This window comes from Protomyctophum parallelum, assembly GCF_964188405.1.
Source record: "Protomyctophum parallelum genome assembly, chromosome: 3".
NCBI classification, from domain to species: Eukaryota; Metazoa; Chordata; class Actinopteri; order Myctophiformes; family Myctophidae; genus Protomyctophum; species Protomyctophum parallelum.
The window spans coordinates 38,178,313-38,195,172 of record NC_139698.1 but is presented as its reverse complement, the minus strand read 5'-3'; the positions used below and the strand labels follow the sequence as shown (position 1 = coordinate 38,195,172).

The 16,860-nt window shown below is 42.4% G+C and overlaps 2 protein-coding genes across 4 annotated transcripts in view; both read left to right on the top strand.

Annotated features, from left to right (window-relative positions):
• col14a1a (collagen, type XIV, alpha 1a) overlaps positions 1 to 14,290 on the top strand; it is a 594,115-nt gene extending 579,825 nt beyond the window's left edge. Inside the window, exon 49 of the transcript XR_014569038.1 lies at positions 14,281 to 14,290. The gene's annotated coding sequence lies outside the window, so the exon portion shown is untranslated. The remainder of the gene's footprint in view (positions 1 to 14,280) is intronic.
• Positions 2,471 to 16,860, top strand: part of LOC310855892 (protein MTSS 1-like) — a 78,689-nt gene continuing 64,299 nt past the window's right edge. For all 3 annotated transcript variants that reach the window (XM_083761063.1, XM_083761062.1, XM_083761061.1), the window contains exons 1-3: positions 2,471 to 3,009; positions 4,738 to 4,799; positions 12,800 to 12,873. In XM_083761063.1, coding sequence (XP_083617189.1) covers positions 2,938 to 3,009; positions 4,738 to 4,799; positions 12,800 to 12,873 — 208 coding nt within the window. In that variant the 5' untranslated portion in view covers positions 2,471 to 2,937. The remainder of the gene's footprint in view (positions 3,010 to 4,737; positions 4,800 to 12,799; positions 12,874 to 16,860) is intronic.

Genomic DNA, 16,860 nt, shown 5'->3' with positions numbered 1-16,860 from the left:
CTCTTCCAATGTTCATGAACAACAAAATTAAAAGGGCCATGCAGTTTTCTTGCTTAAACATAAAAAATATATAAAAACGAAGACTTAATGTGTCATGAAAAAGCTTTATATAAATATGTTCTTAGAATTGTCTTGTCAACTCCCACATGGGTGGAATTTGGGTGGTGCCAAGTCAGGAGGGTGTAGGTGTGTTATAACAACTGGCTTAAGTTTGTAACAAAAGGGGAGACACAGCCACAGTTGAAGGTGTAACACAGTGAGGTCTTATAATTATAAGCGAGTAAACAGAACCAAAATATGTATTTGAGCATCAATGTGTAAGTAGTGTGTGGGTGGGAGTGTATACGTGCAACATGGTTACAATTTACAATTTAGGCATTTAGCAGACGCTCTTAATCCAGAGCGACTTACATTAAGCAAGAACAAAGGCATGGGAATACATCACATAAAAGCATTTATCATGAAACATGCGTAAGCTAAGAAAGTAACAGTGGAATATCTATATAATGAAACTATACATATATACTACTATGCTATACATATGTACTATGGCGTGCTATGACTATATACAATGCAATTATAGTGCTGTCTACATAACATGCTATAAGTCTGTATCAAATGCTATCTAAGTCTACGGAAGTGCTATCTAAGGGGGTAGGGTAAGTGCTATGGGCCATGATGGAGCACTTACCCTACCCTGGTTGGTGCAAGTAAGGTGCAAATGTGTAAATCAAAAGGACAAACATACAAACCTGTACAAGGAGTAGAGAGAGTAAATGAAGGGAGTCACACATTTGTATTGCCTGCATACACCAGGTCTAGGCGTGCCCCATTCTCTCTGACGATTCCTCCAGCATTACCCTGCCAATCCGCCCCCAGCAGCCACAGCCACAACAGACAGGGTGGATGAGGGTTGTCACAGGCGGATAAACCTACACACAAACACAGACTGTCCTGTCCTCTGTTATTTACTGAATTCATAGCAAATCCCAATGACAGTTTGTTTTGAAAGTAAAAGGCGATTGGCTCTGAAATGCCCCACTGTATAGGACCTCTTTAAAGCCTCTCTTCATGCACAGTTTATGGACTCAAACCATGATACATTTCTGACTGGATTCTGCACGGCTAGTCTGAACACACACTGAACGGGAATACTATAGCACACCCATGGCATGCTTTGAAAGGCCTTGTCTCTGTCATGTAAAACGCCATTGACGGTGACCATGATGCCAGACAGGTACATCTGGACATTCCTCATCCACAGAGACATGTTTGAGCTCTTCAGCGAATCCAGAACTAACATAGCACACCAACAGAAATGTCTATGAACCCAAGAAAAGGGTTCTGCTCAATCTAGACTCAGTTTAGAGGCTTCTGCAAGTTTCCACTGAACAGGGGTCACGCCCCCACAACGCATGAAGCCAGATAACCACAGCAGATGGCCGAGGCTCAGAGGACTGTACACAAGGCAGTGCACGGGATGTTCAGCTGGTACGTCACCTGACGCAAAGCTGCAGATTCTAGGTTGCTCAGGGCAAAAGGCCATGTTATTCTGAACTGTGCACACTATTAGAAAGGAAACAACAGCACTCAGTTTCTGCAACTTTGGCCACGACTACATGTTACACAATGGTGTTGTTCAGCCTGATAGGGCTACCTGTTTCTTTTGCCAGCATCCCGAGACTCAATGTTAATGACTTCAGTGATGCACATTGCAGTAGTGTAGAGGTAGAGATCTGTTGATAAAATTGTTTTTGTGTATCGCAAAGCCACTGTTTACGTTGCTAATTTGTCATTACTATACTAACAGGCAGCAATTTGAACAGCATTGATTCATATTTATTTATTTAAACCGGGTTACATTGAGATTAAAATCTCTTTTACCAGGGAGGGAGCCCTGGGGGGTATTGAAGCTAATTTTCTGTGACAGGTTAATGAGCCATTGTTGTTTTGTTATAAGAATAAAAAAAACATGGCTATAGTGAAAATATACATATTTCTACATAGTGAGGATATGACAGGTTGTTGTGAGGGATAATGATATTCGGTGCTGCTGATGTCACTGATGTCATAGGCATGGATGGAGAATGTCCCAGCTGCCCCAACAACCCCATGCTGGTCTGGTGGGCACCACAACACTGGTTGAGTTGTAGGCCTACATGAGGCATCTGTGAGTCAAGAAAGCACCTTTTATTTATTTAAATTATTTATTTATTTTGTATGTAAAACATAATAATACAAATAAAAACACACACAAACGCACGGACACACGCGCGCACGCACACACACACACACACACACACACACACACACACACACACACACACACACACACACACACACACACACACACACAAACAAACGGCGGGGCGCATCAAAGCAACTCGTGAACGCGCTTTCCTTAGCCTGCGCTCGTCCTCGTCCCTCACCTCTTGTGTTCTCTTCTCTCCACTACTCGGTGCAGGAGAGAAACAGTGGAGCTCCGTAGACTGGACGTGTGTATCGGAATGTACCTTTCGAGAGACAGGATACCCTGACCACAGCTCTTGCGGATTATAATGGGTTCAGTTGTTGTATTACTCGCTACGTTATCAGCTGCCAAAATGTGGATAACAATCTGGGGGCATGGAGAAGAAAGGGGGGTTTAAATAATTTTTAACACCTCTGCTCTTCGTCCCAACCAAGCACCTTTGACTTAAAGACGGCGAAAAGTAGAACCATAGTAGCCTACATTTTCACCGTTATTCTTTTAGCTGGGCTCGAAGTTTTTTGAGTGTCGGGTTTGAGAATAATACGGGAAGCCCGGAGACGCATCGAATACCACTGTATTAGTTTTCTGTTGTCTAGCATTTGAAGTAGCCGCGGTGGGTTCTCGTTGTTTTCTTGAAGAGCGAAGCTGGCTGCCTATCGGACTGACCACTGGAGTTGGTCCTGAAAATGGAGGCTGTTATCGAGAAGGAATGCAGTGCGCTTGGAGGACTCTTCCAAACTCTTATCGGAGACATGAAAGTAAGAGCCATTTAGACGAATAAACTTCGCAATCGCAACGCATCATCATGCATGTGCTATGATTCACGGTCAATTCAGCAACTTCTAGGTAGGCTGGTTAACCAGTTACCAAGGGTCAACGTTTCAGTTTTAACCATTGTACACAAACTGATCCCATCCGTGCCTGCATCAGTGTGTTCTTTATTCTCCAATCCTTACTATTCTTAAGTGATACAAATCAGAACTGTTATGAAGTATTAAAGGCAAACTTTTATTTATTTATGTATTTATTTATTCGTTTGATTGTTTGTTTACTTGATGGAAGTAATTTCTCACTGTTCCTACCAGTAATTTGTTTCCCACGATTGTGTGTATCCCTTTCCAGGAGGTATTTAACCCCACTCTGTTGAAAGCTGGCTAAATAGGCCAATTGGTCACAAAAGTAGAACATGTCATTTTTAGGTTATTTTTGAGAGAGCTTAGCTGATGGGACAACTAGTTGATTTCCCAGCTGTTGTGTGGCTTTCAGAATGCTGGGAATGCTAGTAGTAGGATAGCAAGAAAAAGACCTACAGGGTCTGTAGGATTGGACATATGTGTAGGTCAAATCAAATGACTTGCCAGGCAGTCATTATGTTGACCAGCATCACAAAATGATTATGAATGCTGTTCAAAGAGTAGGCTACTCAGAATCCAGCACTGGTGTAGTGGCTATTATGTCAATACCTGCATGTTTGCCACTATCTAGATGAAAATGTGAAATACCCTACTACTTTGTGACTACTTGATTGGACCACGGTGTGCTTTTGTTTGCATGGGATGGGATATCCAGTCCACATGCTTTCCAGTTAGGCTACCCTGATGCTTACTTACATACATGTTTACAGTTTGTTGCATGCCAATTGATTAAAACCAGCCTCTCTCTACTCAAAAGAGACCTAGAAAGCACAGAATTTCTCTTCAGCGGGTTGAACCATACGTTTATAACTCTACTATACACACCCACAGCGAGGGAGAGAGAGAGTAGGGATTAGGCTCTTGTTGGGTGTGAGGTTCCACAGCACGTGAAGACATTCCTTATCTGACTGACACTAGTAGCACATCATCGACAAACATTCCCTTGTTGTAGTTTCATCATCACTCTCAATCTCTATTTCCTGCTCGTGTCATTGCTATGTCTCCGAGTTTCGGAGCGCTTACATTAAAGGTTAACTATTTTCAGCCAAAGACCCACATTAAAGTAAATGTAGTCTTCCTTTGGGACCCAGGCTCATTAAAATATTAGTACTCTTGTTATGTGAGGAACTGAGGATCTTTCAGAAAGAGGCCTCAGTAACCCACTTTTGGTCCCAGCAATTGTAGAATGACATATTTTCAAACATGCAAAACCGTGAGTTCAAGTTCATGTTCTTCAGTGAAAATATACTCTCAAGATGTATGCTGTACACAGATTGCATGTTTTTGAACTAAGTAGCATTAATGTATTTGTGTATGCTGCACACACACTCTTAAAAAGCTGTTTATTTAACACTGAAGTGCAGATGACAAATTGGCAAGATAAGAAGCTGTCTTTTTTGGATTAGATTTGAGTAGCATGGAAATTTCATGGAAATTGGAATAATTGATCCGAAGTTTTGCTGCCTATATGGCCTCATATTAGTAGCTTTGCCAAGTTGTTGTATAACTGAATAATTATATCTCTGCTAATAATGATATGTCATCACTTTTTCTCTCTGCTTGTGCCTACAGAGCAGCTACCCTATTTGGGAGGACTTTATCACCAAGGCTGGCAAGCTGCAGTCACAGCTCAGGTGAGGAAGAAAGTGTGTGTGTGCGTGTGCGTGTGTGCGTAGCCCCCTATATGTGTTCGTTTTTCCCAGTGAAAATGTGGGTTAGTGTTGGACAGAATGAGCATGCATATGCGTTGATATGAGTAAAGCAGATTGGGGGCCCAGCACGTTGTTTAGGGGCCCAGCTCTTTTTCTGAATGAATCTAGGGCAATATATGATGTTATACACCTAACATTAGCCTTCATTATTATTGGTGAACAAGCAAGTAAGTCAACATTTCCCTTCACACTGGCCTTAAGTACTATATGCATTTGGGATTGTTGTGGTGTCCAGTGACAAAACACCTAGGCTAAATTCAAGTTACTGGTAGATCTCTTGAGGTTAAATCAAACATATTAGATACTGCATGTAGTGTACTGCAGTGTAGTTCAACTTTAAATCTAGTAAGCTAGTTTTTTCATGTCCATTGCATGACACTGTAGACAGCCCATATTTTGCCATAATGTTCTATCAACAATCCTTGTAGTCCTACAGGTCTTGTGCAATTGATGTCAACTGTGGTCATTGCTTTTCTAAGAAGTTTTTAGATGCCACTCTCATGCCTGAAATGTATTTTCTTTGGTGCATTATTAATTGTGCTACAGGAGCCCTGCAGTGTTCAACCTGTTTATTATTTCGGTTATGCACTGTAAATTATGTTCAGCACCCGCTTATTCTCGGATGTGCATGCACATTCATTCCGCGTGTCTACAAATTAAATAGTGGTGACAGTTTACATAATAGTCTTAATAATATTGACCAGAGGTCATGCAGTGTCACTTTCCTCCATTCACTCTTCATTAAGGTGGATTTGTTTTTTCTACATTACAGAGGGCTTTGTCTTTACAATACTGTTAGGTTTTCACACCTACCGCCTAAATTCCTCTCAAATCCCCTGCTAACAATGGCTGTTAATGCTAGCCACCTTTCCTAGTTGGATTTAAATGGTCACGTGCCAATAGGCAAAGTACTACTGACAGTTCACATAAAAGCTCACTGTCCTGCAAATACTGTAAATTTGTGTGCTGACAGTCTAAATTATTGTTTGGTTAACAATGCATGTCAACTCCTGGTTTTTAAACGTCCACAAACCAACACTGACAGCCACATAAAAGGCCAATGACTTCACCATGACTAGCAAAGGCCAGTTTCCCCATTTAGTCAGCATTGGGATTGATTAATGGTGATATGTTATTCAAGTGTCTCCGTCATGCAAAGGTTAAATATGTGACCCAGCGGTGTTAAAACTCAGAATGGTGTTTATGCCTATGTTGCTAGTGAATGGATGTTTGACAGTTGGGTACAGACAGAAACGTCTGTACTATGGTGCACTGATGAGGTTACAGTTTGCAGGGAGGGACCCATACTAGCCATCTAGAACCGCTGACCTCCAGGGGTCCATGCCCTTTTTCATTTTTTTTTATCCCACACACTTCTCTTCATATTTTGGCACTGCTCATACTTTCCAAACTTTTCAATTATATCTTTTACTGCTATATTTCCCCACAATTACCTTTCCTCCTTGCATTGTGAGGTGTTGTGAGTTTTTAGATCAGCAATTTCTTAATTTTTTATTATTATTATTGTTTTAAATACATTTAATTGTTTATAGTAATTTGGACAGTTTTGGACAAGGTTTCCACCCGACGGTGACAATATATAGGTTTGTGCAATACCGCATTAAACTCTGGGGGCAGTAGTGATGCCCTGCAAGACAGACACCGTTTACAGAACACAACAAAGAATAAAGATGGTGGAAGGGAGTAGTGATTGTTGAATTAAATTAGGTAATGGTATTTGTACTTATTTGTACTGATGGTTCATCTATCCATTCCATAGGGTTTGCATCTGGCTTTTGAATTGGGAACACACTGATGAGCATATGTCTGGCTTTGAGCACATCATGGCAGTGGATCGACTAGTATGACTAATGAGCTGCAGTAGTGGGGGAAAAAAACATGATATTACATTGTCATGACTCATGACCCATATGCATTTGTACTTCTTCCAGAACATAGAAAGATGACTTCATTAGCAAAATAGCTTCATCTGAAATTCTGAAACCATTCTGATAAAGGCCGAAATGTCAACTTGTTAATGTTCTGTTATAAAGGGCAATACCTTAAATGTTTCAATTCCAACTGGTCCCTACCTCTCTAAACTAGGTGTAACTCTTGCCCCCAGTAGCCGTGGGTGCAGCATATGGCTGGCACTAATTAATGATAGTACCCTTCCTGCTGTGCTACTAATAAAACTGGGTTATTTCCTAGGTCTAAGTGTGCTGACTGCTGACCTACAAATCGGCAGCTTCATGCTTTTTCGACCGACTTTGACTTATCTCCAGCCACTTCAAAAATGTTGGTCATTTACTGTAGGCCTTTCAACTTCAACCCAACCCCCACCTAGCATGCCCCACCCCCCAGGTCGTCTGTAATCTATGTTGGGGATGGGCTGGGTTGTTGTGGGACATACAAACACACCCACCCGCCTACCCACCCTGGTATAGATTGAAGGCCAGCCATCATCAGGAGCACTATCTATGTCTTTGTGTGTAATAATTATGCCTGATTTATACTTACTCGTCCGTGTCTCTCTGAGACTGATTTTTCAAGTGTCTCTTTCAGAGCTGGCCATATATGTATAATTCTTTACAAAACAACTCTGTCACACGACAAGGTATAAATTAGGCTTAAAGGCAGACTACTCTGTAATTTAGCCCCTCTGCTCAACCTCTCCCAAAGCAGCTAGGAAGTCTAGCAATTACACTCTTTAGACTGCTCACTCACTCAGTCTCGTTTTTGGGGGGTTAAAATATGGTCTTTCTTGGCTCCCCATAATATATATATATATTATTATTTTTTGCACACACACACACACACACACACACACACACACACACACACACACACACACACACACACACACACACACACACACACACACACACACACACACACACACACACACACACACACACACACACACACACACACACACACACACACACACACACACACACACACACACACACACACACACACACACACACACACACACACACACACACACACACCAGAGCAGAGCTTTGAGGAGAGAGGGCTGGATGGATATAGCCTATAGCTGCTGATTTCTAATCACGTCCTGCTTTTAACTGGTTGTCAGTCTTTGGTCTGTTTAGTGGGCCGTGGCTGCTGCAGCTGTGCCGCCGCTAAGCTCACAAATAGACTTATTTACCTCTTTACAGTTTCAAGTTCATCTTCAAAAGACATGAGCCTGTACAAAACAAATACATGGATATGAATAATATCATAACCCATACTTTAACATCTTCATTGATTGATAGATAAGTTTGGAGTTAGTTTATATTTCGCCAGGATGACAGACAGACCGACGGATGATATGTATGATATGGGTGAATGGATATATAATACATTCATATTTTATTAATACTTTCCTATAACTACCTTTCCAGCAGAGAGACTCCATTCAGAGTTACTAGGGCGATATTCCAGTTCATGTAAAACTAAGAATAGTTGGAGATGGCTGGGCTGAATGCATCATTGTCTGGTAGTGCACTCTGCAGTACAAAGGCAGCGTCTATATGGAGTTTAGGCAAGATTGGCCATGGCCTTTTGTGATGGAACAGATTTGTTAAAGTAATTTGTCTTAACTGCATAACAGGGCCATTTGCAGATCTGACCAATGGCTGCTATTAGCTCAGAGTTCTAGTTATGTGCACAGATCTAAGACTTGCTGCCTGAAACAGTTTTCAACATTCTGCAGGGTGCGTAGCGTGGACGTAGGGCTTTCTGCAGGGTGCGTAGCATGGACTTAGGGCTTTCTGGGCAATATGACCATTTGCCCTCCAGAGTCCTGTTTGACAGCTAGAACATTGTTTCCAGGCGTTGTCCACAGAATAAGTTGCTCTCATGCAGGAAATATGTTAAATTGCTGGGTTGTTCTTTAAAGTAAAGATAGGTCATCTGGCTGATTCACAGAACCATCAACTGCTGCTGCAGATAAGATCAGAGTTGCAAATGAGTCCAGCAAATTCTGAAAGTGCTGCTTCATTGAATGTAGATCAATAAATGTTTCTACAATGTAGCCTACTTTAAATGCACTCAAGCCACAACTTTACTGGAACCATTGTTGTTTTCTCCTTCCTCGCTCCATGGGGTGTCCTTGAGCAACCAATATTGGGCGAATAACTTAACTCTTATGTTAATAAGGCTGTTTTGCAGGTGGCGTAAAACATAAGCCAGAGAATGATCTAATCTGCACTGAACAATCACATCATGTGCAGTACAACTTCGGCAAACATACCCAGAGGTTTCCCTGGTGCTCACACACTGCTTTAAATAGAAAGGAATGTGTGTGTGTGTGTGTGTGTGTGTGTGTGTGTGTGTGTGTGTGTGTGTGTGTGTGTGTGTGTGTGTGTGTGTGTGTGTGTGTGTGTGCGTGGGTGCGTGTGTGCGTGTGTGCGTGTGTGTGTGTGTGTGTGTGTGTGCGTGCATGCGTGTGTGTGTGCGTGGCTGCGTGCACATGTGTTTATTTTTCCATCAGGAGAACACACCCATATTTCTCATGGCCAGCCCACAGCAGCACAATGCTTAAAGCACTTATTACATTGGTGCTGTGATAAAGACACATTGTCCATTCACTGTCAATCTGCTTTGAACTGGGAGTCACTTGACTTCAACAACATACCACAAGTTAGTATGTTCATAGAATGATGCATCTTGGATCAGGGGTTTTACTATTGCTCAGCTGACCAGTTTTTTACTATTAGTGCATAGCTTGCATAAAAAGACATACAGTACATTGAAGTACAGTATGACCTATATGCAACACATTTTTTAAACAGTCAATTTTAAGAGTTTCATGATAGACGGAAGGAAAGGTATTTTTTATGGAGAAAAGGGTTAAATAGAAAGAAAGAGGGGTGTTTGTTCCAATGGTATTACCATATTTTTGTACACATTTTGTCTTAAGTATCCAAATTGCATTGGTCACACCTCCATGTCTTTCCTTTGCAGCAACCAATTTAATATCTAGTTTTTATCTCTGGCCTCTATGGGTTCGCAGATTTAAAAAAGAGTTACCTTTAAATGATTGTCATTAAAGGTAATTTTGCATCTCTGAGAGCCTTAAATCTCCTACGTCAGCTCCAAACTCACAACATTATTGCCACATATTTTCTTTAAAAAAATAACATGCTATAGTCCGGAACGGTCACATGTTTGAATCTGATAAAGTATTTAGTTTAGCAATTATGGAAGTGTAACTTAATAACGCTTTCACTGCAGCCTAGCTGTATGGGAATAATTTAATAGACTACTAATTTAGATTAGAGCTATTTGTTGTAATAGAACATTATATTGAATATATAGTTGTATTGAAGTGTTCGCTCCTCTTGGCCTCTTATTAAAGGTATTTGTTGTGCATCTATTTTAGTTTTATAACATTTCACAACATATGGAGCCTGTGATGAAGCACTACCATACAGTGCATAAACATCTATCTATAAATGCACCACGTACGTACGTGTGTAGGTCTGTAGTCCACATAACTCGAAAACTTCAAATTCGACACAAATTGGTTCCACACCACCACAGGGAGTGCAGTCAGTGCCTGGTGTCGAGTCAGTCGGATAGCCAGTTGTCCCCCACACGCGTTCCACACCCCCACAGGGAGTGCAGTGCCCGGTGTCGAGTCAGTTGGACCCACGGTTGTCCAGAACCGCCACAAAAGGCCTCTGCCCGGGCTCTGGACAGGGCCCCTGCCCCCAGGCTCCATATATGGAGCTGGACTGTGCTGACATCACAGATATGTTCTGACATCTGCATAGACTCCATATTTGGGCATGCCTGACAAAGAACTCCATATATGGGCATAAAATTGACACATAACATAATAACCTGGTGGGGTATGCATTTCCAACTTGCATCGTTCCAAGTAGGCCAGTGCCCAATGGGCACCGCTCTAGTTGAAGTAATACAGTAAAACCTGTATTTTGGCCCGAGCCCCACGGCCTTTGCTGCATGTCACTCCCCACCTCTCATGTACATCACATTTCCTCTGTGACAGTGGATGACAGTTAAATCAGCATGCTGTCTGTAACTTGACAGCTTGTACTGAATGTTATCCTCAGTGTTCTAAATTACCAGTATTGTACTTGCAGTATCTAAACAGCCCAATTAAGCCAGTAACTGGCATGTTGTCAGTATTATCAATAAGCATTTAGCAGATTGTTGTTGACAGTGTGCCTGAGTTAGCAGAGTGTGAAGATACAAGTTTGACAAAGGAGTTGTTCAGCCTTTGTGTTACACTGTAACAACTACACCATTAAACATTAGCTCCTAGTTTTGGCACATTAAGACCTGCCACAGACATTGTGCAGTGCAGCCTCATCTCCTCAGTCCTCAGGCAGGTCTTGGGAATGGAAAAATACTTGACCTACCTAAACAGCCCATGTTGTAATGCATGCTCACATACTGTTCAAATAAAGAGGGGAAGAAAGATGGGTTTGACGCAGAGGGTGAAAACGTGCAACATCAGTTGGGAGCTCAACATGAACCCACAGAGTCATCCACAAACTTAGATTGCACACCAGACATTGTTGCTTAGTTGTAGTTGCATGCTGCCCTTGGCTTTGTTTTCTGTTTGTAGTATACACAGCTGATAAGTTGTCTCACTACAAACACATTGTGTGTGTACCTTCTGTCGGATTTCTGTTTATTATATTATTTTGTTGAAATTTCACTCATAATTATGGCTGTAGTTTATTTCACATGTGAGTGATGGTGATAATTAATGTGAATGATCAGTTGCATTTATATTGCAACAGTATGCTGTAAGCTGTACGTAGCCAAGCACCTTATCTTGTGAGTTCACCCCTCTGTTCATGTTTAAAATGGATAGCTCACATACCACAATTGTACCACTTTTAATGACCTGTGAGTTTGCCAGACTCTGCCAAACAGCACCTCTCCCTGATGAGGTGGGCAGATTCCAGGTCTGCCAGGACCTCCAAGGGGTCATATCATAGACATTCCACACATAGCAGAATGGGAACACACATGGAGACATGGATAGTCCTATTATCTCTCTGTGACTGTTCACAGTCACACTCAACCCACAAGGACCTTGTCCTTCACAGTGTGAATTTGATTTAAAGTTTAAACTTTATCTGTGGTTACTGGGGGTACTTATTGACATTAACATGCACAGGAATGGACATACACGTGCAAGAGAACAATTTCTCTCTATGTCTGTAACTTACAAACAAACACAATCTCCAATAATGGAGTTGAGTAGTGTATTGGGTAGTGTAGGAGTATAGTCTTTATCCAGATGGTAATAGAAAGCTAGGAACTAATGGATCTCAGTAGCCTTCTAATGATGGAAATGTACAAGGTGATTAGACTGGATGTGGTTGTTGTAATTCTGACAAACATGCATTCAATGTAGGCTCAGCTAACGTAATTATGTTCAGTCTGGGTAATGTTTGCTGGACAACAGCATCGATATGATATTGATGCATCTAACCAGCCATGACATCCATGGTTTGGATGTTTGTGTGCCTGTGTTTGTGTTTTGACACTCTTAAGACTCAAAGTAAAAATGTAGTAAGAATTTCACTGTACAATGTGTGTGTGTGTGTGTGTGTGTGTGTGTGTGTGTGTGTGTGTGTGAGGTGTGTGTGTGTGTGTGTGTGTGTGTGTGTGTGTGTGTGTGTGTGTGTGTGTGTACGTGTACCTGTATGTGTGTGATTGCCTTTACTTCTCTGTTTGTTGGCTCCGTTTTATCTATCATTATGTATAATTTTTTCATTTGGAAGTTTTTGTTTCCGTGTGTGTGCGTGTGCGTGAAGCTCAGGGACAAAGCCCTTCTATTGTTCAGTGTTTCTTGTCACTAAAGTCTTGAAGGATTCGTTGATTGATTTGTAATCTTCACTAAACCTTTGTTGTTATGTTGACAGGGCGACGGTGGTTGCCGCGGCCGCCTTCCTGGACGCTTTCCAGAAAGTAGCAGACCTGGCTACCAACTCACGAGGTAGGAATATATGAATGCACCTGACAGGATGTGAGTTTGTTGTGTGTTGTGCGCATGTGTGTACACAAGGCCAACAACAATACATAATACAAATGTGTTTGTGCGTCACCGCCGGTGCTGCATTGGCATGTGTATGTGCCAGCAGAGATGACCGCTGACAAGCCGTGCTGTAGGCATCAGTTCAGTCACAGTGTATCAGAGTCCCTGTGCTGTGGACGATGTGTGCTCATCACAGGCCGGTGAGCTCAGTCTCCTCTCCACACTATGTTCTGTGTGCTTGTTTGCTCTTTTGGGTGGGTTGTAAATCTGTCAGGCTACTGTTTGAAGTTCTGCCAATGGTTTTCTCTTCACCCCTGTACCCCTTTCTCAGTCCGTCCCCCCCCCCCCCCACACACACACACACATATAAGTACACCCGTCCTGCAACATCTGGCCTCGCTGGCTTTGCCCAGCAGCGTGCGTGCGTGCGTGCGTGCGTGCGTGCGTGCGTGCGTGCGTGCGTGCGTGCGTGCGTGCGTGCGTGCGTGCGTGCGTGCGTGCGTGCGTGCATGCATGCATGCATGCGTGAGTGCGTGTGTTAACGGTTAAGAAAAAAGATAGCCATGAGGAGGCTGACTCTCAGTTTGATCTCTGTCCAACCTAGGTAGACTTTGACTATGAACAGATGGTATTAAACACAGAGAAAGATGGAGACGGAAAGGGGGAACTAAGAGAAAGAGAGAGGATCGGACGATCGCTGCTCTTTACACAAAACACACAGAGCGTGTCTATATGCTTTTAGTTGTGTCATTCTGTGTGTGTGTGTGTGTGTGTGTGTGTGTGTGTGTGTGTGTGTGTGTGTGTGTGACTGTGTGTTCATGCATGAAAGAGATACATTTTGTCCTGTCTAGCTTTGACACCTCCAGTTCTATTAATAGGAGCTGAGACAGACATACTGAAAAAGACAGAGGGAGTGAGGTGGGGGCTGTGAAAAAGTGGAGAGAGAGAGCAAGGGGGGGGGGGGGGGGGGGGAGTGCAGTAAGAAAGGAGGAGAAGGTTATCGTTTTAGGTTTGTGTGGTGACGGCAGGCTGTGAGCCAACAGCCAAGGTATACAGCTGAGTCAGTCAAATGCAGATAAAGGGCATCTCTCCTGTCCCTTCATGTCAGACTCTCCCTCCCTCCCTCTCTTGCACACACACACACACACACACACACACACACACACACACACACACACACACACACACACACACACACACACACGCTTATCCATCTAATGTTCTTCCTGCAGTTATGTGTGTTTTATTTTCCACAGAGAATAAAACCTTTGAATGTGCTATGCATCAGAAAGATTGCTGTCATAATAGCAAACACACAGAGAGATATTCATCACTGTAATCAACTAAATGTAGTAGTAGTAGTAGTAGTAGAACTCAAACTTTAGTCTTTTCTATTGCATGTCCTACTTCAGATGAAGATTTGTGCATATGTATTATGTGCTGGACACTAAACTAATGAAGCAGAAAGGTCCTTTAAAGATTATTATAACAAATTGAAGAATTGTCATTCCTCACACAGGATATTTCATCTATACAAGGTTTCCTTGTGACAGACAGGATATTTCTGCTGAGTGGAGATTAGTGTGATGTCCATTAGGTGCCTGCCTGCTATATCCATACAGTATATCCAGTATATCCAATATTGATGACATCAGGGATCAGCATATGGGCTTAACTGCGACAGCAGGTTACATTTACTATGATGATGTCACGTGATGTCACGATTGTTCTATTTTCTAAACTGGACCCTCGTCTGGTTCTGACAGACTCGTAGTGTGTGCAGGCTGGGTGGTGTGTGATAATCCGGTTGAATTATTCCTTTGGTACGGCGACTGCGGCGGCGGGCCCGGGAGAACAATAACGCAACACGAGACAGTATCACGCTAAAGGTTCACAAAGTTTATTACACAAATAGGAACATATACAGTATAGTGCTGGATCATAATGACGTGACAATAAGATATGAGACAAAGTACCGTGACTGCAAGGATGACCTTGCTGGCGCTGAGATGTTTCTCGTAGCCTAAAGTATGCTACAGTACAGGCAGTACACAATATACATATCAAGTACACTGTATCTCAAGTACACAGACTTAGATGTACATGGACAACTCATAACATAACAACGATGACCTGGGCACCATATGGGGCTTGCCTGGGGTGACCAACCAACCAATACACTGACGGAAAAAGATTCCATAGTAAATGCGACCTGCAGTCGCAATAAATATAAATATAGAATATAATATAATAACTATATAGGCCTATACATTAATAAAGAATATTAATAAAGCCTTTGTCATTGGTTTGGTTGTTGAGGTGAAAACAAAACAAAACTGGTTCCAGGAGGCAGAATTATGAAGGCCTGTTTGACTCATATATCACTAATGTATGGCTTAGAAAACGAGATACAAAGCAGTGTTTAGTTGTTGTTGTACATGTTATGTAATGGACTTCACAAAGTGCCTTGGGTGGCAGACTTTCTACTTGGTGAAGATATCAGCTTACTCTATTATTCGCCTGCAAATGAAAGAGCCTGGTATATCAGTTCAATGAGACGTGTGTGTGTGTGTGTGTGTGTGTGTGTGTGTGTGTGTGTGTGTGTGTGTGTGTGTGTGTGTGCGTGTGCGTGTGTGCGTGCGACGTTTGTCATGTGTGGCTACAGTATCTTTGATGTTGACAACCACCTGCAAGGCTTAGAGAGATCAAATTGCTGTACAGTAGTTCTGGGCATACATGAACACGCACACACACATGCCAGCTATCGAAGGTTATCCAGTATCTTTTACCTATTCTCTTTCCTCCCTTGCAAGTTGCAACCAATCTGCGGTTGTCTCTCGTCATCAGTGTTGTTGACCCCTTCTCCTCCTGATATCCTGAGTGTCTCCAAATCCTAACCTGCATGGTAACAGATGGAGGTGGATGGCTAAAGGGGCTGGAGGAAGAAGTAACAATCAGAAAAAAGTTAATGAACAAACAGATAAACAACACGTACAGTAATAAATGATGGGTCCAGACACCATCATTATTCAGCATAAGTGACAATGTATCCTTTACATAATATGATAATATGTGGGAAAAAACACGTGACTCCTGGACTCTACAGACACAATACCATAAAGGTTATTCTGCTAAAACTAATTTAGGCCTGTGACCCACTTTGATTCGTCCTGATCCACAGCCTTAGAGACTGCAGGCTGATATTGTTCATCTTAAAGTTCACCCTGCCCTGGTTGTTATGATAACATCAAAGCTTTGATCGCCGTGCCCATAAAGGTTTATATGGGATCATCTATAGATTGGAAGACTTGAACATGAGCCAGCTGTAGTTAATGCTAGGAAGATGAAAGCCACACTCATGCCAGTGCTTCTGGTAGCAGTATGATCAGAATATTGAAATACCTGAAACATGCATGATCTGTGTGCTACAGAACTTTACAGCAAAATGTTTCTGCATCTTTGTGTGTGACTGTGTGCGTGTGCTTTAAATGTATAATCATAAAGTCATTATATGCATTCTGTTAGAGCTGTTGAAAGGTTTTCACTTCATGGGTCAACTCAACAGAGCAAGATATAAAAGTGAGGAAGGCACTTGCATGGAGGGCCCTGAATGGCATGGCCAGTGTATGGAACTCCAACTCCCCCGACAAAGCAACCTCAGCTTCTTCTACGCGACAGTAGAATCTGTTCTCCTATATGGCAGTGAATGCTGGAACCTGAAGCCAACTCTGCAGAAGGCTCTAGACGGGTGCTACACCAGAATGTTACGTGTAGTGCACAACATCAGCAAGAGTACACATGTTACCAACGAGAATCTGTATGCCGGAATATTCAGGGTGAGCGACAAAATAGCAGCCAGGAGAATGAGACTCGCAGGACACTGCCAAAGAGAAGAGCTCCCAGCCAGTAAACTGGTGCTGTGGGAACCAACACATGGGCACCGGTCAC